The sequence below is a fragment of the Aethalodelphis obliquidens genome, unplaced genomic scaffold, assembly GCF_003676395.1.
Source record: "Aethalodelphis obliquidens isolate GAN/ISIS:26980383/991018 unplaced genomic scaffold, ASM367639v1 scaffold82, whole genome shotgun sequence".
In the NCBI taxonomy this organism is placed as follows: domain Eukaryota; kingdom Metazoa; phylum Chordata; class Mammalia; order Artiodactyla; family Delphinidae; genus Aethalodelphis; species Aethalodelphis obliquidens.
This window is the reverse complement of record NW_020838026.1, coordinates 4,955,851-4,978,239: the sequence shown is the minus strand read 5'-3', so window position 1 is coordinate 4,978,239 and position 22,389 is coordinate 4,955,851. Positions and strand designations below refer to the sequence as shown.

Here is a 22,389-nt window from a genome sequence, read left to right as displayed (position 1 = left end):
AAAATATTAGTGCCGCATATTCACCAAAGAGCAAATTCCTGCACAGAGCCCTTGATGTGTGTGTGCGCTAAATGCAAGTATCCTATCAGGTTCCCTAACACTGTGACTATATACCAGGTGGGTCTGCACTTTTCATCTAGAGGTCTGAATTTCTGCAGACCTTTTCCATAAGTTTAGGATTTCTACCATGATCTTTATTGAATCTCTCTGACCAATTCTGGGGGAACGAAAAAAAACCTTACAGCATATTTCCACATATAGATAAATGTGTTGCTCTTAAAACTTTATTTTTTTCTAAATATAAACCCTTAAAATGCAATCACATGATATTTTAGATTAAAAAAAACTGGCATGAATCCTAATCTTTATACAATTTCACAGCAATAATAGCAGCATGAATTTAGCCTCTTAAAAGATTTTTCTTTGCTCTAAATAAAAGTTAATCCCAAGTTTTAAAAAGCCAGAGCAGCAACCATCCAGTAAATGGAATGAAATTCTCCTAGTATCTTCTACAAACTGAGCATTTAAAACATGAGAATGTATAAAAATCAAGTATTATAAAGAGCTATGGAATGACATGACAATCTCAACTCATTTTATAAATACAGGACTGCCTTCTAGTCTGGCATACGTGGTGAGGTGGGTTGAGAAAATGGAATGCAACTTTCAAAAGAAAGCCCTGGGTATGAACATGTTTAACATGTCTCCAGCGTTGTAAGGACTATACCTGAAATGCTGGTGTGGATGGCAATTACAGTAAGACTGTGATCGCACGAGGACAGAGGGAAGAAACAGTACGTTCATTCCTCAGGGTGTAAACGGTCACTGCCCAGAATTCCAGCAGGTGAAACGGGCTGTGCTAAGTGGTTATTGCAGGAACGCTCAGTTTACTAACAGATAACCTGTAGCTACTTTAAGAATTCCCAGGACACCTGGTTTAGAAACAAATTAACATGTAAATTTGTAATCATGATAAATTATGTGTTTATCCAGTCAAACCATGCTGTTTTTTTTTTTAAATGAAAAACAAACGTTGCTTTAGGAAAACAAATGGTGTGAAATATTTCACTAGGATCACAATTTACCAAATATTACTGAGAATAAAAAAAAAGAACTGAAGGCAGGCAGCAGCTTAGAACCACTGATGTCGTTTTCTGGTACTAACAAAGGTCACTGATTTCCAGCTAAGAAGGTTCTTTAATTCTAGCTTACAAATTCCTCTGCAGTGAGAGGTGTCTGCCCGCTGCACTGCGAGGAGCAGCTATGGAAGGGTGTGACAAGCACAGTTCAGCCTGGATCTAAGTGGTCTGACATTTTGTGATGGTTATTAAATACTTAAAGTCTTAATTCCTTTTATTTTGTTGTAATTTTCTAAATGTCCAATAGACTTATGTGAAGGATCAAGGAGAAGTTTTTCTCCACTCTAATATAACACACAGCCCCTTCTAAGACAGGGGGGATGAAGTTAGAAAAACGGGTATCCCTCTAGGCAAGACATGGCTACTGGGAAAGCAAGTGGGAACAGACAGGACACACAAAGACCTTCAGGGAAGTGGGCATCAGGTTCTGAAGGACACAGAAAATGCTAGGAAGGACGAAGTCAAACTCAAATTCAGTTAAAGGCAGTCCTCAGGCTCTTACAAATCAGCCCTTATATATGGCAAGTATGGTCTGTAACAAATTTCTTTATGAGATTTTCAACACAGTGCTGTACAATCTTTCAGATCTTTAAATGACAAAAATGACAGTTTGTAGATGGAAGAGGTGGTGATGAAGCAGGGAAGGGGGAAAAAGATGGTGATTTATTTTTCTTCTTATTTTTTAAATGTGGTCGGGGGTTCTGTAGCCTTTTTTTTTTTTTTTTTTTTTTTTTTTTTTTTTTTTTTAAAAAAAGAAGGGGATTTTTTCGTTTTTTTTTTTTTTTTTTTTTTTTTTTTTGGTTACTGAAAAAAATAGAACAGTCCACTGTCCAGCAGAGGCTGCTTCAACTCTATTGCTCCCGGGGCTCATTCCGCATGGACCTGTGTCTCAGAATGCTGCAAGGACAGCTCTGTGGGCAGGAAGGCGCCCTGCCCCAGAGCTGTAGCGTATGTCCTGTTCTGTGGGTGGGGAAAGCTGGGCGGCACATACGTGCCCATCGCCGCTGCTCCGAAGCCTCCTCGCTGGTGCTGGGGCGGGGAGTGGTAGCCCTCCAGGTTATCGTACTGGGGCCCGACAGTCCCACTGCCCTGGCGCCTGCCGTGTGTTTGGTACTGGTACAGCACGCCGGGGTCCCTCTCCACGTTCTGGGTATGGTGGAGCTTCAGGCTGTGACTCCGCTCTGGCTTAGGGGGTGGGACTGCTGACTGCGCGAGGTGTCCCCCCTCCTTGCAGCAGTCTCTGGAGTGTTTCTCTGGGGCTGCAATCTGCCTAGCCCGAGGCCTCTCCAGCTCCTTGGGGAGCCTCACCTCTTTGTGGTTCAGTCTTAGAGACTCCTGCCCTGATGGAATATATTTCCCTCCAGAGTTATGGTAGCTGACTGGCTCAGAAGTGTCTGGAATCCCTTTGGGCCCATAATCTAACTGGCCGGCTCCCTGTGGGTAAGGTGGCCCGTTTTTTGATTCACACAGTTGCCTATGGCTTGCTTCCTGATGTGCCCTGTGCTCAGGGAGACTACAACCCATGTCATGCAGCTTCCTGTTCCTGAGGCTACTTTGCTTCTGAGGGAGGGTCGGCTTCTCTGACTGCCCACTGCCGTGTCCTCCATGGTGGTGCGCTCTGTCGAACTCTGGCTCCAGATGCTTCCTATAGAGGCGGTCATCTCCCTCGGGACTGAGGGCCTTGGCTGGGTGCCGCCCCTCCTTTCCTTCTGCCAAAGAGAGAAGTCCAGTTTTCCCAGGATCTGATTTACTCCGCAGGTGGATGACATAGATCCCACCCAAGTCATCTTGCACCACGGGGGTCATGTTGTCATACTGGGACATAACAGGCCCTTTCACCTTCTGCCGCGCACGGCTCTCCCTCCGGATGGACTGCAGGCGGTATTTTTCCATGTCCTCAAAATCCCATGAGGTGTAAGTGTGCTTTACCTCGGCGACTGGAGGCATGTTGACTACACTGTGGTCATTAGCAGAGAAAGAGCCAGTCACGTTGGCCCGGGGACGTGAAGGCAAAGCAGCGTAGCTGTACACGTTCTTTCCTTGCAGCCTAGGATTGTAGAAAGCAAAGTCGCGGTTGGGCAGGCGGTGAAGGGGCCTCAGCTGCACTGTGCTGTAGGCATCCACGTCACACAGGGCCCCGTCTGGGCTGTAATAGGAACCAGAACTGGAATAGGGGCTGTAGCGGTAGTGCACCCGGCCATTCTCAAAGTAAGGCTGGAGCTGAGTCACGTGATAATCTGAGCGGGCCTGGGAGGACTGATATGGCTTATACTGGTACAGGGGTCTTGGGCAGTAGGCTGGTTCATCATCTGGGGGCACCTCTGTCCTCGAAATGGGGACAGAGCGAATCATGGACGACGGAGGGGTGTGGAGAGACTGCACCCTGCGGATGGTGGGGTACAGGGGCATTTCTTCGGAGTAGCAACTGCCCCTAACGGAGGAGCTCAGAGAGGACACGTATTCGGCCCGGCCGCATGGCTTCGGGTGGTGTCCAGACACGTTTCTTCCCGGGGCCACGTATGTGTTGTACCGAGGACCCACGGAGGCTGGCGGCTCGGATCTGGAGCCGTACGCTTGGTGCTGCTCCACTTTGCCGTGATGCGGGGGGACGCTCTGGGGGCGGTGCTGGCAGCTTGCAGTCATACTGAAATGCAAACAGTTTTCTGGACCAAAGGGATCAGTGGTGACATCAGGCCTAGCAAAGGTGGAATATGCAGTTTTCTGAGAGGCATGCTTGGCTTGTGGGACAGGGACTGGTAAAGGCAAAACGTCCTCCACGGAGGCTGAGGAAGTCGTGACAAAGGTGTGGTGCCCAGAGCTGCTGGACGTGTCTGGGCAGCTGGAGTGGATGGCAGCGGCGATTTTATTCTCCATGGTCCTGGTGGGGGGCCCCGGGGTAGGGAAGCCACAGGAGGAGTGCACAGGGACGGGCTCGCTGCGCAGGTGCAGTGGGGGGGCCCTGGCAACTTCCCGCACCTTTTCGGGAAGGCTGGGCTGGGGAGCGGGCGCAGAGGCGGGACACTGCGCGGCGGCCCCACCGTCGCCGGCCAGGACAGGCGTGGGGTCACCCAGGGCTCTGGGTTCAGGCGGCCTCTCTGGAGCCAGAACTACTCCTTGAACCTATTGAAAGATGATAACATTATGAGTGTTTTTTCTGCTCCCCTCTATGGAATCAAACGCTATTAAATTCACAACTCACAAGTTGAGGCCATTTGGGCAGCAGCTTGAAATTTCCCAAGCTGTGCGGATACACTGGACAGGACAGAGACCGACCTGTCCCCACTGCCACGAAAAGAAGGCCTGTGTGGCCATCTGGTGTAGCAGCCATCCCATCTTTGGAGAGCTGTTCTCATTTACGATAGGTTTTCAATGTGAGATGAGGTGGCCCATGACACTATCTTACTGTGCGGACCAAACAGAAGTTTAGCCAAATAACCACCAGGCTTAAAAACATACACCCTGTCTATCTATGTAGCTCAGTCTCAACACCAAGAACATTCTGTTAAACAAGAAGCATTGGTTCTATCTGGAGAGGTTTTTAAAGTGACTCACGGCTGCCCAGTGGACAGTTTTTAGCCCCCAGTCCAGGGAAGGACAGAAAGGGACTCGTCTAGGTGGCATCCAACAGTCCCTGTCTCTCCCTCCCTCCTTGTGCTCCAGCCGGTCTGTGGCAGCAGAAGCCAAACGTGGTCCTCACTGCAGGGCTGCAAACACGCTCCCCTTGAGAAGCAGCCACTAGAAAGAGCATCCCGCACAGAAGACTAGATATGAAGTCCTTTTAGCTCAAGGTGACCACAAAAACCCTTATCATTCTGCGTGTAACATTCTCTCATCAAAACAGGTGCTTAACTGTAGAACAATCTGCTGGTTAATGTTGAGAAAATAACAAGTCCTAAGACACTGTCATCTCTGATATTGCTAAAAAGTCTGTAAGGCAGAAAGTCTTTCAAATGTCCTGAGAATACAGCACTTTGGTAGTGCAGATGTGAGTAACTGGCAGAGGTGGTTGGACGACTTGCCCAGAGCCACAATGAATCAGTGATGGAGCTGGGAAAACGCTGCAACCCTGACACCTAAGGCCCAGCTTGACTCGTTTGTTCACAATCTCTTCGTATCTCTATGAAGAAACTACCTACATGCTTAGGAACTAAAGGGAGCAGGTATCGTTAAACTAGAGCCATCGAGTAACCACTCCTTTTTCAGAGGAAAACCAGCATCACAATAAAGGCAGATCCCAACCTCAACTGGGAAATGTTTCACGGAAACCTGCCACAGGACTTAAAGGCAGATGTCAGATCTCACTCAAGGTAACAACACACCCTGCTGGAGAGTGACATACCTTCGGAAAAATACACATTTCATCTCACTGACTTCCCCCCTTCTTACCTTGTGGGTGTTGTTTAGTCCTATACTGGCTGCGGCTTGTACCTGCCCCAGGACTGGGAGCTGCTCTGAGGGTCTCTGGGAAGGAGGCGGGGGGAGGGGACGATTAGTTCTGTGACCGCGCTGGAGGGTGGCAGCGGTGAACCCTGCTGCGCTGGGCTGTTCGACCACATCCCAGTTGGCTTCCCTGGCGCTCAAGTCAGCTGCTGCTGGAGCAGTGGTCATGTAAGCCACGGGGACTGTGCTGGTATTCTCTTCAGGGGACCCAGAAGGAGGGTAGATTTTGTCCCTAGGCAAATTAGAAGGTGCGGGAGCTCTGTCTGCAAGTTCTGAAGGGTGAAGGGGCTTATCCACACTTGCACCAAGATAAGAAGGAGGCTGGTCTCCACTGTAGAAACGAAGCTGATCCTGGCCCACAAAGGAGACAGTCGGCATACTGGTCTTCACAGACTGGTCTTCAGGGAAACATATGTGATCATCAGATTCAGAATCTATTAAGGGAACTGAAGTGACTCTGGCCTTTTCTGGGTCCCCAGATAAATAGATTCGAGGCGGCTGACTGCCTGGTATGTCTGCTGGGTGTCGTTGCTCCCCAGATTCAGCGGCGCTGGAATGGGTATAAACCTCAGTAGCTGCCGTATCCGGTGCTGGCTGGTCACAGTTTCCGGAGGCCTTGGTCTGGAGGTGGAACTGCTCAGCTGGCCTATCGGTTTGGAAATAGGCTTTATCTAAGGTAGCACTAGAGTAGGCAGTAGGCAGTTTCTCTTCAGTCGCAGCCACTGCTGTGTCTCCATAATGTGTACAAGCAGCCTGGGAAGCGCCCGGTCTCTTCAATGACTGGGTCGAGGCTTGCTGTGCAGACTCAGCTAAGGCCAGCGCCAACAGGCGGGCAGCATTTTTCGGAGGCGGTGGTGGTGGGATAAGAGAGACTGAACTTACAGGAACGGAATCCTGAGGGGGGTCATGGGTATCTGCTCCTGGTGGGAAATTGGGAAAAAAAATGAAAGTGAAAAGGTAGCTTGTGTTATCCTATACGGAAAGCCAAACACTCCCCATTTCATCACTAAAAAAATGGGTGCCTTCCATATTTCAAAATGGCAATCCACGATCTTCTATCCCACATGCAAATGCTGTAGAAAACACATCTGGTTCAGAAGGAAAACTAAAACAAAAGAGTGTTTAAGATTGCACTCTCCTCTTGGATTGCCACAGAGACGGGGGTGAGCAGGTCCCTCACTGGCTCAGAAAAGATTGCTTAAAAAACAAGCTTCAAGGGCTTGCAGATTGTCGTTAAGAATAGTTTTTAGATTGGACGGTGTAGGCTGGCTGGTTAACTTGTAAGGCTATAATTTAGGTATTTTATCAGAAGAGAAAACAGAATCAAGAGCTACGAAGTTGTGCAAAAATTATCCAGGAATTCTGACTGTCCAAGGAGATAAGGGGACTTTATGAAGGTTTGAAGCAGGACCACTGGCCCTTTGGGGGATTTTCTGTTTGATTGATTTTAATTTAGGGCTTTGAGCCATCAGCACCACCTAGAAAAACATTCTGTTTGATTAAAGGCTAGCTGTGGAGTAAACTTCTCTTAAAAGGCACAGTTGGCACACGGGGTTGAAGATCCCTCTTAGCTTAAAGAAAGAATGGAGGAAAACAAATGGTACCTGTCTGAGTCTGTCCAGAAGGTACAGCCTTACTCTGACTGCTTGAGGCAGGCTCCTCCTTCCCTGGCGGGTCTGCGTCTGCAGCAGCCACCTGGTCCAGGGGCTGGACTTCAGACTCACACCCTTCCTGGGCCTCTCTCTCGTTTGCTTTTATCTTTACTACCTGGGTGGGGGATCTATTTATGACATCACTTTCTTCGCCACTTTTGTTCCAAGCTGGAGAAGGTGCGTTCTGGGCTGCTGTGTTTGCGACGGTACCGATGACTTCCGACACCCGAGCGGGAAGGGTCACTGAAATTGGCTCAGATATGTTCAGAGAGGGGGATTTGCTTAATTTCCGTCCAATCTTTGGAGAGAAAGCATAGACGACCTTTTCAGTGAACGAGGCTGGCTTAGATGATTTCTCTTCAGTTGGGCTCAAGTCCAGGGTAAAGAATGGACTCAGTTTCTCCTGAAGAGGTGAGACAGGTTCAGAACTTGCAGTGCTTCCTGGAGTCTGAGACTGGCTACCACCTGCTTCTGTGTCCTTTCTGTTGGTACCCTGTTTATCCTTGGAGTATCCCAATGAGTCTAAAAAGGAAGCCCCGCTCTCCAGACATTCTGATTCGGCCTTAGGAGGACTGCACTGAAATGACATCGGATCAAAATCCAGGCTGGCTACCCCGATGTCTGGTGGGCTCAGATCAACATCCTCAGCTGACTGAGGAGACACGAGAGCCGGAATGTGCAGCAGCCCTACTTCCTCCTCACTCCCATTGTTGTGAGGCAGATTATCGTAGGAATTACAGCGGTTCCCCAGCATCTCTCCATTAAAAGAGGCACTCAGGGCATCACTGCTAGATCTGGGTCTTCTGGGTCGGAACAGCTTGGAATCACCTGGTAAAAATGGACACAATATCAGAGTATGAATGTCATAGGATACACGGTGCCATGAGAAATCATCTACTCAGTACAGCAGAAACATACCATATAGAGTAAGAAAACATAATTGTCTCTTGGGGCACACAGATGGAACTCCCAAAGCAAATGCTAAGTAACAAACACATTTGATACAATCAGAGGAAGAATGCATTTGATGGTTTCAATAGGAAAAAGGACTCAAAACTCTTAGATTCTATTACTAGCCCAACACTGACTCTTGTGACTTTGCCCAAGTTTTTCATTTCTTTTTGTCTGATTTTATCACTGACCTCACACATGATTTGTGAGGTAGAACTAACCACTTTAAATGGTACTTTGGATACACAACAGCAAAAAGGGTTTTCTGTTTGTTTTTCTGAGGAAAAATCCTCATATCCAAATTACTACAAAATTGAACTTCTCAAAAAAAAAAGTGTTTACATATATTTAGTAAAGGATTCCTTTCAAATACTTAAAAATAACTTTTTTTTCTTTAACAAGAACAGGCTTTAAGTTTCTCAAGGAGAGGCCTTAAGAGTAGTAGAGTATTACCTGATTTTATGATACTTCTAAACGTCTAACTGGTAAAAGAAGTCCTCTATCTCGTTATTCTATTCCAATGATCAGAATTGCCATAGTGAAAATGTACTATAAAGAGGCACTGTCTTAACACAAACACATCCACTAATGTGTTGACCACTTATAAAATTAATCCCTACTCAAATATTATTTGCTGCTTAATACAAGCACCTACCCAGCCCACTGCATTGTTTTTGTGAACCATTCTCTTGACTTCAGTGAAATGGAAAATCTTGGAAAACCAGTAAGATGTCAGACACCCAACTGAAGTGAAATGCGAGGATTTGTTGAATCGCAAGCAGAGCCATTGGTCAATGAGGACCTGGCAGTTAGAAGTTATAAATGAGGATGAGAAAGTTGACCAGAAGGAAGACACCCCAGGAAACGTCAAAAGAGCACAATTTCAATACCAATGGATTAAGAAAAGTCCGTGGGAAATCAATGCAGCTCTTGATTATTTTTGCAACAAGTGCCTTTTTTTTATCATACTGCTGCACAAGCCAAACACGACGTGGAGGATGTCCTATTTGCTAAACTACATGGTTTTGTCAAAAAAGTTCTACCTCCCTCCAAGTCAACATGGAAGTAATCTTTGTTCATTCTAAAAATTAGTACAGAGTTGCAACTATAACCCGACTTATCCTAAACGGTAGCTAAAAAGTTATTTTCAAAAGTTTTAAGTTTTGTTCTTCAAGTTGCAATCAAATCTTTTTGTACTATTTACCATAAAATTTTGGTCCCCATTTTAGGCAGGTTCACTTTAAGTTGCCTTCTCCTGGTACTAATCATCCTCAGATAATGAGGGCTGCCTCTAACCAAAGTGATGTATGAGATTTAACCTCAGGTTAAATTTGCGAGACAAAAGACTACTGGTCTAAACATCAAAACTGCTTAATTTTACACTTTGTAACAAACATTGTGCTCTCATTGTGAAATTTAAAGAAATACTATTAACACCATTTTCCACTGGGCCTTAATAAATATAAATGGTTAACTTAAAACACTCACCTATTTTTATGTAAATTGAATAGCAATCATGTCAAAAATGAAGAAATTAGAGACTGTTACCATAGTAAAACATCAATGGACAACGCTAAGTATCAATAGATACTAGTATTTTTAGGAAATCATAGTCTATAGCCTATTTATTAAGCATGTATTTATAAAATATACTTAATTGTGTGTCCTTTTATGAAATATATTCTAGAATAAAACAACTGATGCTTTAGTCTTACCATCGGCTGCGTGGAGAGAAGAGAGAGACTCCTCACTCTTAGCTGAGCGCAAGGTCCCTTCTGCCCTGCCACCTGAAGAGTCGAAACCAAACAGTGTCAGACTTTATTCACCGTTACATATGTACTGAAAGGGAACAGTGCTTTTCTGTGCATATGTTTAACTTCCAAGAGTAATTATATTTTTGCAACCATATTCAATTTTGCATTGTATTTTATAATGTGTTGTACTGTTCTCAAGTGGTTTCCTATGAGAAAAATCTTTTCTAAAGGATTATGAACTTGAGAATAGAGATGAGTTTTAAAACTTGCTTTTATATTTCCTAAAGATCAGTATGTCTTGAGATGATCTCATACTGTTGCAGTGAAAATAGAAATGAGACTTTTCTGATAAACAAGAAAAATAAGCAACAATGAACAGGCTGGGGAAACAGCATAAACAGCCCTGAAAGAGTTAAGCAATCCTGGTTATTCTTTAGCTGTTACTACTAACAAATACTTGTAGCTAGACTGGTCCTTCACAAAGCTAATTTACTCTCTGGTTCCATATGAATTGTACCCTGCACCTGGCATTTACTCTCTGCTGCATTCTCTTGTAGCAAATCACCCCTTGTAGCTGTTTACATTTCAGAAAGAAGGTCGCAGGCTGATAACCCAGAGACGAAGGGACCCAATTAACAGGCTGCCTGACGCCAGCAGTGACTGGTTTAAAATACTGGAAGAAGAAGAAGGCAAGACCTTCACCACTTTGATCCTATCACGTATCCTTGGGAGTTCCACCTATAAGAACCCCTGTAATTCCCCAGGACAGGGGGGTACAGCTCTTGAGGCACTAGCCTGCTGTGTCTTCCCTTCTGCCCGGCAGAAAAATAAAGCCATCTCTCTCTTCCTCCAAAATCTCTGTCTCCATATTTCTGTTCGGCATCGGTGCACAGGGAAGCCGATATTTCAGCAACAAAGCTGGATTTAGGGTGAGCCCTAAATCCAATGACTGGTATCCTTTTAAGAAGAAAAGATGCAGAGAGACAGAGCAAAAGCCACGTGAAGATGGAGGCAGGACTGGAGTGGAACCACCGCAAGCCAAGGAATACCAGGTGTCCCCAGAAGCTGGAAGAGGCCAGGAAGGATTCTTTGGATCCTTCAGAGGGAACATGGCCCTGCTGACACCTTGATTTCAGTTTTTAGCCTCCAGAACTGTGAGGAAACAAATTCCTGTTGTTTTTATCCACTCCATATGTGGCAATTTGTTAGGGCAGCCCTAGGAAACTAACACAGGTCACTTAACTAATTACACATGTTGAATCTTATTTGTTAAACATCCTCAGCCTCTTTCAGCCTCTTGGCAGTGCTCAAGGCTGCTGACACTTCCTTGTAAGCCCTTCCTCCCTGACTTCCACTGCTGGCGCCCAGCTCCTGTTCCCTGCCTAGGCACCGTTTGTTCTCACTCTCCTTTCATGACAGCTCTGCCTTCTCCACCCTCTAAACGCTGCTTTTCTCCAGGACTCAGGCCCCAACTCGCTTCCCTCACTCAACGGGCTCTCCTTCGGCCATAGAATACACCCCTAGGGTTTTCACCCTTGGTTTGCTCATGACTTTCAAATCTGCATTTCTAGTTAGATTAAACCCCTTTATTGAATGCCAGATCCATACTATTAATCACCTCTTGGGCAGGTCCAACTCACTATGTCCAAAATTAACAAATTATTTTTCTTCCCCAACATACTGTTCCCTACAGGCATAATGGTACCAACTCCCTTACCATTTAGTCAAAACCTGAAAATTATCTTTCTCGTTTTCCACCACCATTTGGTCCCCCACCCTGTACATTCAGCTTCCTGAACACTTCTCCGATCTATTTCCCACTCCCATGGCCACTGCTTATTCCAGACACTCATCGTTTCTTGCCTGCACAATTGTAAGTGTCTCCTGATTTACTGTCCAGCCTCCAGGTCTTGTCCTCTTCCCATATATTCCCTATGCTGTTGCCAAAGTCATCTTTCTTAAACCCAAACCCGATCATGTTATATACTGAAGGTGTAAGAGGGAAGAGACAAACCAGGACTACATGTTGGATCTGTTTCTTTCACTTTAACCTTTGCTCTCCACCGCTTTGGTTCACTAAAAGGATACTGTCTATACGTAATGGCCTGCCTCGGGGAACCCTGCTCCTCTGCCTGAAGGTTAAACCAAAGTGCCTTTGTTCAGGGAAACATCCGGACCCTGTCCACCTGGGGATGGCTGCAAGAAAGAAGAAATTAACACGTCCCCTCCCCGAGGCTGGCCATTCCAGGTGATATATGCAAAACTTACGGCCTTTTTACTTTACTTCCTCATCTCCTCCCCCTCTCTGTGCTATACATAAAAGAAGCTGGCATCCAAACCCCCGATGAGATGGTTATTTTGAGACTTTAGTCTGCCATCTTCTCGGTCTGCGGCCGTATTCCTTGCCTCAATACCTCGTCTCTGATTTACTGGCCCGCTGTCATGCAGCAAGCAGAGGGAGCTTGGACTCCATAACAAAGCCATTCAATGACAACCGCCACCCCCCCACCCCCAGCCGGCCACAAGGAATGCAGGACAAAACCAAAACTCCAGCAAGCTTCCCGGGCCCCTAAGAACTGGAACCTCTTTGTGTACCATCCCACCAGCCACGTTCGTCATGGCTCCCTGTTCCACACACCAGCACACACTCTGCTCCCACTTCCTGAAATACCTTTCTCAGTCCCTTGTTGATCAGGTGAATCCCTACTTATCCTTCAGAACCCAAGTCAAGGTTCTCTTTCCTCTCCCCCCATGAACTGACAATTCTTGCCATAAATACCTCACATAAGCCTCTATTTCAATAGCTATGATTCTGCATGACATTTATTTTCTTACACATATGATGTCCCACATAAGACATGGAAGGCAGGGGTGGTGTCTTAATTTTCCTTCTATCTGCAGAAGCTGCTATCAAAATATCTAGCACATGCTTAGTACATGATTGCAAACTGAATGAACGATGAATTAAATGAACTGAATGTTGTATTTCTAACATTACCCAAGAAGTAAGCACTACTTTCCTTCCTAGATTCAGAACCTGTTAATATCAGTAGATTTAAATGATTTTTAAAAGGGCAGTACTTTCAACAACACAGTAATAGATTTATCTATCCAATAAGATACTCTCATCAATGAATCATCTGGTAAAAAGATACCTTCTTTGGTTATAAGACTTATAAACTCTTAGAGGCATGTTGAAATACGATTTTGTCATTTTTAAAATCTACAGATATGTAGACTAGTAAGTTTAAATACCACAGCAGTTATTTTTTATTACCAACAATATACAAACTACATTACAAATATATTGTGAATTTTTAAACACATTTACACTACATATTATCTGTATAGTTTCCAAAGGAATTGGGAACTTCTGCACACTTACATATAATATGTATTTGGGGATAAAACACTGGTAAAAGAAGACAATTCACGTGTAACAACACAACTAGGACGTATCCTGTTGAAGCCTGTTATAACAATGTGGTGAGTTTGTGTCTGCGTTAGAGAAGAGCCGCATGACAGGCTGGGAAGCGTGGCCCTGCAGGCAAACTGCTCCCACAGCGCAGAGAGAAGGGAAGGTGTGACGCACTGACCTTTCAGAGCCATGGCTTTCATCTCTGAAGGCTCACTCTCATTACGCTGCAACTTTCGTTTAGAAACAGATGATGATTTCCCCAGGTTGAAAAAGGAACGCCAGCTGCCCACAGGAGACTTTTTCATTTTATTTTGAGGCCTCCTCCTATGAGAGAAAATAATCTGTATAAAGATACCCAAGGGGCTACCTTTACTTATGGACAATGAATAAATGATGGAAAGAACCAGGCAGCCTGGAGAGGCCCAGCTGACACAGTAAACCTCCACCTTCCACAGAGCTCACTCCACTCAGTGCGGCTGAGCTGTGCAGCTAAATGAAGCAGGAAATGAAAATTAAATCTGTGAATTTTAATAGTAGTAACTAGTTTCACAAAGATAACTTTTATACAGATTCTCATATTTGGATCTAACCTCACAATCCATGAAATAAGTGAGAATACGACATATTTGGGAATAGAAAATATTAAAACTCCAAAAATAAAATGGAGTTGAAGAAAATGATTTTAGCTGTGAGGAAAGAGAATTAAGCCAAAAAAGAAGAAAAGTATTAAGAAAAATAACTAACATTTATTGAATGCCAGGCACTATGCTAACTGTATATGTAGTACCTCATTTAAGTTATATAAAACCATATGAGGTAGGTATTATTATTCTCATTTTACAACTGAGGAAATTATGACACTAAGAAGTTGAAGTGACTTCCTTAATGTTGTAAAACTAGTAAATAATGCAGTCAGAGTTGGAACCCAGGTCTATCTGTATCCCAACATCGACACTCTTGATTACTATTCTATAAAGAGGTTTTTGAGAAAATTACAGAGGTATCATGTAAATTCAAGAAACTGAAGATAAACTTAGAATGACAAAGATGTTCTAACTTACTATTGTCAGGACATTTTAACCAAGGGAAATGAAAGGAATTTAGAGAAGTATACTGACATGCGGAAATAAGTTCTCAACTTTCATTAGTACTATCCAAATCCACGGAGTTGAAGTTCTCACATTCCTATGTAATAGCCAAAGCAGTAACCCGAGGTCAAAATTAACTCACATACATTAGTCTTCCCACAGTAACTTAGTAAAGAAGATATAAAAACCGTGTTATTACCATTTCTTTAGAGAAACAGAGAATAGGAGCTGGAAAGGACACTGAGAGAGTGAACAGCAGCGGTTCTCAAACTTTGTCACACATCAGAACCACCTGGAAGGTCTGATAAAAGACTGACTGCGGGACCCCAGCCCAGAGTTCTGGTGCAGTGGGTCTGGGGTTGGGGCTGGCCAAGAATGATCCGCCAGTCGGGAGATGCACTGTGAGAAGCACTGGTCTACTGTGAACTCAGTGGGAACCCATGTCACGCCATCATCCATTCACTGTTTTTTGAATAAGCTGTCGCAATGTTTATTTCTAAACAAATTTCTCAACAACATATTTCAGAGAGAAAATGACACCCTCCATAGAGGAAATGTATCATTTTCCTAACAATATTCCCTGTACAGCAGACTTTCCTCTCCTTTCCAACAATGACATGATGTTGTAATGCTTTTCGAGGATCATTCACATCAGTCCCTATGAGGTAACATCCGGAGTCGAAGGAACAGGTTTTTCTGGGACTGGCACAGAATCAATATAGTAATACTAAAATGCAAAAGTAAAAGAAAAGAAAATTACAAATAGCCATGAAATGCACATTTTTGAGGAGGACTAAATGAATTTTACCTTTCAGGTGGGAACTCAATTATGGTGTGAAATTTTCCCTGAAGTGCAGCAGGTCCTTCTCCTACTTCGATATATTTGTTTTCAGTCACAATTGGAGAATTGACCTGAGCCTGTGTTCGTGCCTGGGCCTCCTCCAGTGTCAGCAGTTTGGTGGATGGAGATGAAACCAGCAGGGACTTGGGTCTTGATAGAGAAGCTTTGGAAAGAAAAAAAAGCAATGAAGAGAGTCAAACTTCATGACACGGGGGGGTGGGGGAAAGATGTAAATATCTGTGGGTGTATATAACAATCTGCTTATCTGTCCATCCATCTATCTCCCTTTCTGTGTTGTTTTATATTTTCTTCATTAAGTTTTTTAAATGGTAAAAGTAATAGAGCCTTATACTAAGTGAGGAATAGAAGACTACATACCAGGTTATTAACAGTGATAGATATAAATATAAAATTCCTTAAGTAATTTAACTATTTTCTTTTCTTAAAAGATTCTAGGCAAGGCCTAGTATCATTCATGTATTTTTAGTTTTGGAAGGAATTTTACTTCTGCTGCTCTACATTACACCTTTATATACATCAATAATAGGTGACATGATACATTTTTTATGGGCCTTGAACTTAGATCATGATAGGTCTAATACTTAGTAATCACTAAAAACATACAAAATAACTGTTATATTGTGCATTTTGGGGAACAGATATAAATTAGCTGCTTTCTACTAAGACAGATTTATTAAATTGAGATAAGAAATGCAGTTTCCCAATCTGGTAGAGGTTTTAACACATGTTCCTGGTAGTGAACAACATCTGTTAGAGCCATACCTGCCCCTTCCTGAATGACCGCGCTGATCTTCCCACTGAAAAGGACGTCAACGTGATTGAGGATGAACTCAACAACCACAGACTGAATTCTCACTTCCATGAAAGCTGCTGTCCCACTGAAGCAGGCCGATTCTATCTGTTTTGATCTGTGGGGTAAACAGCATTACCATCACAGGGTCCCCAAAACAGCAGTCTTAAAGAGCATTATTTTTTGCTTTATGTGTAAATCACAGACAAACCAGAGGAAGAAAGCATACTTTTACAGTGCCTTGGCTAAACCCTGACTGCCTGTTTTAGGAAGATGCTCATAAAAACAACACATTAGTTTTACTTTTAAAAATTATCCTTGGACTTCCTTGGTGGCACAGTGGTTAAGAATCCGCCTGGCAATGTAGGGTACATGGGTTCAAGCCCTGGTCCAGGAAGATTCCACATGCCGTGGAGCAACAAAGCCCACGTGCCACAATTACTGAGCCTGCACTCTAGAGCCTTCGAGCCACAACTACTGAGCCCACACGCCTAGAGCCTGTGCTCCACAACAAGAGAAGCCACCGCAATGAGAAGCCTGCGCACCGCAACCAAGAGTAGCCCCCCGCTGGCCTCAACTAGAGAAAGCTCGCGCGCAGCAACAAAGACCCAACGCAGCCAAAAATAAATAAAATAAATAAATTAATTAATTAAAAAAAATTATCCTTAAGGAACACTGATGAATTACTTTTATTTAAAGTCACTCTGCTTCTACTTCAGGTCATAAGTCAAATGCAACTTACCTTAGCAGGTTTGGAGCCCAAACAATTGCTAGGTTTTTTGCATGCATATTTGTGATGGAACAATAGTCAGCTAGAAGAGACAAGTGTCTCATTAGGAACTCCAGCGTTCTGGAAAATGAAATACAACATATTAACAAAAAGAAACACCAGGTATCAGTATACAGCATAAAAGCTCCACTAATTAACTTGTAAGTTTTCAGTGGCAAAATGGAAAAAGAAACCATAAAAACCCCAGCAAAATTTTTTGCTGCCTATTACGTTCGAATATTATTACTACTACAGAGCTGTCAGAATATTACGGACTCTACATTTTATATATGATAATTACATCTACAGAATACTAAGGAAAAAAGTCTAAGGCAGATGCAGTAAGAAATGAAAGTTTCTGAGAGAACTGGCTCAGAAAATGAAACAGCCTCAGTTTTAAAGAAATCTTTAGGAATATTTGCTCCTGCCTGTTAGAAATTTAGTTTCAGGGACACCAGTGAAGTGAATCCTCCACAAAATTTAGTTTCTAGACAAATACTATCAAGAAGTTATGCTATTCTACTTGCAGCAGACATGCTAACAGGAAAGAATTCAAACTTTTCTTCTGTAAAAGAAAACATTTCAGAAGTCTAAAAAGAGTTAAAAGAAAAATTCCAGTAGGTACCCAAGAGGGAAAATATTTGAACAAATAACATGCTCTTGGGATAGAAAGCCTACTTCAAATCCTAATATCCTGGTTTATCTTATACATTCTAAGTGTGATTTATTTAAATAATTTTTTATAGAGAGAGGGATTAAACAGTAGGGCAGAGTATTTTGGGAAATAAAGCATGATCAGCTTAAATGTAAGTCAAGTCAGATAAACACAGAGGTATTACCTATCAGCTTACAAAACTATTAATAAGACAACGAACAGAAGACAGAAGTTTAAGATTATTATTTGAAACAGAAATTAAATTGTGGTCAACATATAAGGCTTCAAGATTCAGATGAGCCTGACATGAATTTGAGAAAAGGAAGATAACAGCTCAAGGCACTGTTCAAGAAGCCTCTACAGGGACTCTCACCAGATTCTCACAACAGACCCCACAGCACAGTGTTACCATCCCCCATTTTATGGGTGACAGAGCCAATGTTGGCCCAGGTTACAGAGACAAGCGGTGCTGGAATCAAACCCAGGTCAGCTTGGCTCCAAAGTCTGTGCTCGTCAATAGCATTGAGTATCTACTCTAGCTGGCAAAAAAAGGGGGTAATTTTTGGTCCTTCTTCTGTACAAGTTAAATAAGGAAAGACACACAGAAGTGAGGCTGGCCTGGAGACAATGTAGAGACAGGAAGCTTGAGAAACGTATTTAGAACACAATGTAAAATTTTATTATTTGGAGTCGGTGGAGTAGAAGGAGGAAGGTAAAGATTAAAGCACTTCAGAAATGTATTTTAAAAGAAATGCAAATTAAAACAAAAGACACCATTTTATTCACACACCTAATTGTAAAGATTTACATCTAACTGTAAATCTTCACATCTAATTGTAAAGATGTTTTAAAACCTAAGGGGGAATTTTAGTCAGAGTGCCATGAAATGAGCATTTCATATTTAGCAGAGTATAAAACTGCATATACCTTTATGGAATACAAGTTGAAAACTGCTTTATGTTGGGAAGAAACTTTTAAGATCTTTTGATTTCCAAGAATTCCTAGATTTTTATCCAAAAAAATAACCTTGATCCCCCAAAAGATTCAGGTAAATGGATGGTCCTCATAGCAGTGTTCAAAATTGGAGAAAAACTCCCACCATACAAACAGATTAAATAGGCAAATTAGGGGAAAGGTTTATATAACATATGGCTCATTCACATGAAAGAACACTATTAAGAATCATGTTTTTCAAGAACAATTAAGGAATTAGAAAATGTGAATGTTAAAATCTTAGAAAGTCTGAATCAAAAGAGATATATGAAGTACAAGATACACAACTTACATAGAAGAAACTAGAATATAAAAACACATTACATAGGAGATAGATGCCAAGGAGGAAATATGTATACAGTGAGTAATATGTATGAAACAGGTGGGCATTATGGTAGGTAAATGCACATCAGGAGAGAAGAGGATAATATTAGGATATACGTATTCCATATACATAGACATATATCAGCAATCTATAAAATATATAGTGTACAAAATATGTAAAATGCATATGCAATATATAACTGCACATTTACTATGTGCTAGGTTTCTATTCTGAGAATACAGTGATAAGACAGGATTCGTGACCTCAGGGAGCTTAAACTTTAGAGGGGTTATATCTAGAATAGGCAATACAGTAAATATAAAAAACATATAGAAGGATATTTGTACAATATATAATATATAGCAGGAAAGGTACATAATGTTCAAGAGGGAAGATTAAATAGACAGCAAGGGAGCTATACATGTAATTTCCTGGGGAAATACCTACATATTATTAAGAAATATCTATATAATAAAGGAGAATATATACTTTGGTAGAAGAAATATAAATAATAGTAGAGTAGATAAGCATAATATAGTAAAAAAGTTATATGTATCAATATAGTAGGAAATATATATGTATGTATGTGAGTATATTTTTATATATATATATGCACACACACATTTATGTTTCTGTGTACGTGTTTGTAGAGATAAAATACACAACAAAGTAAAAACATAAAGATACACAGCAGACAATAACAATGATAATAATAATGGTTATTAACTCATATAAATAGTAATTATTTAACAGGCCTTGTTCTGAGTGCTTTCCTTTTAATATTCGTAACAATCCTATGAGAAAAGTACTATTACCTCTCTCTTACAAACAAGGAAACTGAGCCCAGAGAGGCAAAGGAACTTGCCCAAGGTCACAAGGTCAGACAGCTAACACAGACCATTGGCTCCAGAAGCCCTACACTACAATTTCTATAATATATAGAAATTATATATAATAGGTGATATAAATGTACTACACTGCAGGGGATAAATATATAAGGAATATAAATAAAACAAACTGTACTTCACTAAATGAGAAATATATACATATATATGTATATAATATACACATGTATGTATACATATGATATATACATACATACTCTTTCTCTCTATATATACACACATATATACTCTCTCTCTGTATGATATATGATAGGGTTTCTTCCTACTCTTCTTACTGATGTTCTCTTAATTCACCCACAAGATTAACCAATAACACTCTCAATTCCCTCTGTAAAACGTACTGATGATTAACGTCCAAGGCACAATAAGTTTCTTTGGCTAACATACTGAATAATTTGACTAATATCATTTGAATTATAAGCTTACCTAAAGCCAATGTTAAGTATTTCTATGACTGTTTATGCAAGGTTATTTTAATTCATAGTTAAGTTAAATGCCATCAACATTTATAAAACAAAATTTTAGAAAGATTTCTATGAAACCTCAGTGGAATGCTCTGCAAAGTCTTGATAAAGATGAGCCGCCGAATGAGGAAGAAACAAGTACCGTGATGAGCAGAGAACAATTTAAAACAAAACAAAACCTGTAATTATCAATAATATTCTCATAGAGGGAAGAGATATATCCATGAAATAAGAATAGAAGAGGATGCTATAAAGGAGAAACATTCAGAGAAACAAGAAAGAGAGGGAGGAAGGGAAGGCGGGCAGTTAGTTCTCAGAAGTAATTTTTTTTTTTAATCATGAGATGGACTGGAGGAAACCCATATGTGGAAACTGACAAAGACAAGGTGAGAAACTAAAAGAGCTAGTTCAAGAGTTAAAACAATTCCAGAAAGAGAATAAAGAAAAGGGATGAGGTTTACATTGCAATGAGAACCATCAAGGAAATAATATAAGAAAATGTCTCAGAAGTTTCCCAAAAAGCCCAGTGAGTGCCCAGAGCAAAGAATGAAAAAGAACCCACTTCAAGATGAGTCACTAAGGAAATGGACCACTAGGTATGTTCTAAATTTAAAGATATCCAGAAAGGATATACACAATACAAAACAGATCATATAAAAAAGTAGCACTCTCGTATCAGACTTTGCTGCAGCATTTTTGCTTAGATGCCAATAGTGTAATACCAGCAAAATTATGGGAAAATACTATTTACAGACTAAAATTCTATAGCCACCTATCAGTCAAATATTGAGGAGAATAAGAGCATCTTCATATCAAAGTCTCAAAACATTTACCTCCCATACACCTTTTCTCACAGAGCTACTGAAGATGTACACTAGGAAAGCAGGGAGTAAAACATGGAAGGTGACAGCCAGAGATCCAGAAGAGAAGGGATCTAACTCGTGAAGAAAGTGATGGAGGGAATTTCCAGGAGGAAGGTGAAGGGCTGGAGCTGCGTGGAGATCCAGGGAGCAATCAACCCAGACAGAGCAGTGGGACAGAAGGCACCAGGAGGGGTGTTTTCATGGGGAAAAACTTCTTTTAAAAGGTTGCTTGATGTGTTTAAATACAACTAAGAGAACATCCACAGTTCTGTGAGAGAGACAGGGGACAGACTAGCAATAAACAGATACTCAGCAAACCAAAAACAGGCCATCACTCCAAGAAAACACACAGTTATCCCAAAAGGGAAATAAAATCCTAGTATACTATCAGACACAGCTGTGAATAACAGTTAAGTAGTTACAACAACGTAGAAAATAAACTCTGGCTTCACACCAAATGCTGATACAACCAGACTAGGAAGAGGAGAGAAGGGGCTGTGTGTTTGTGTGCTGTTGGGGATGGGGAGTTACAGCTACACCCTCATTTACCACAAAATGAAGGCAAATAATTATACCTAAAAATGAAAAATCAGGAAATAAAAACATAACCATGCTATTTAGAAACAGAGGAGTAAACTCTAGAAGTAAGAGTTGAGAATAATAACTTCTGGGTAAGAGAAATTAGAACGGGGAGAGGAGACTGCTGCTTGCTTATTTATTTATTTATTTATTTATTTATTTATTTTTGGCTGCATTGGGTCTTCGTTGCTGTGCATGGGCTTTCTCTAGTTGCGGCGAGCGGGAGCTACTCTTTGTCGCAGTGCGTGGGCTCCTCATTGCAGTGGCTTCTCTTGTTGTGGAGCACGGGCTCTACGTGTGCAGGCTTCAGTAGTTGTGGCATAAGGGCTCAGTAGTTGTAGCTTGCAGGCTCTAGAGCGCAGGCTCAGTAGTTGTGGTGCACGGGCTTAGTTGCTCCGTGGCATGTGGGATCTTCCCAGACCAGGGCTCGAACCCGTGTCCCCTGCATTGGCAGGTGGATTCTTAACCACTGCACCATCAGGAAAGCCCCAGGACTGCTGGTTTTTTGCTGCCAGCTTTGCATAAGCGTTTGACTTTTTAAAACTATGTACATAAGTTATATTGACCATTTTAATTTAGAGAGAAAAGATATTCACGTAGTACCTCATGTAAAACTATAAAGAAGCCTCGGCTTAAATCTAATCATCTGTCTTTCTATGCTTTATACTAAAAAAAAATTAAAGGCCAGACTCATTCACACATTTGATCTCATTACATTAAAAGGCATCCTCTTCAGAAGGCA

General features: G+C 42.0%; 1 protein-coding gene across 7 annotated transcripts in view; it reads right to left on the bottom strand.

The window, feature by feature from the left end:
- Positions 1–1,917: 1,917 nt before the first annotated feature.
- The window catches only part of ARHGAP32 (Rho GTPase activating protein 32), a 263,302-nt gene continuing 242,830 nt past the window's right edge, over positions 1,918–22,389 (bottom strand). For 4 of the 7 annotated variants that reach the window (XM_027092879.1, XM_027092878.1, XM_027092881.1 and 1 more), the window contains 8 exons: positions 16,837–16,944; positions 16,067–16,212; positions 15,251–15,446; positions 13,533–13,678; positions 9,898–9,969; positions 7,184–8,059; positions 5,526–6,499; positions 1,969–4,259 (listed from right to left, as the gene is read on the bottom strand). In XM_027092879.1, coding sequence (XP_026948680.1) covers positions 2,007–4,259; positions 5,526–6,499; positions 7,184–8,059; positions 9,898–9,969; positions 13,533–13,678; positions 15,251–15,446; positions 16,067–16,212; positions 16,837–16,944 — 4,771 coding nt within the window. In that variant the 3' untranslated portion in view covers positions 1,969–2,006. Of the gene's footprint in view, positions 4,260–5,525; positions 6,500–7,183; positions 8,060–9,897; positions 9,970–13,532; positions 13,679–15,250; positions 15,447–16,066; positions 16,213–16,836; positions 16,945–22,389 lie in introns of all 7 variants that reach the window. The other 3 variants (XM_027092877.1, XM_027092880.1, XM_027092883.1) reach the window with 2 other exon arrangements.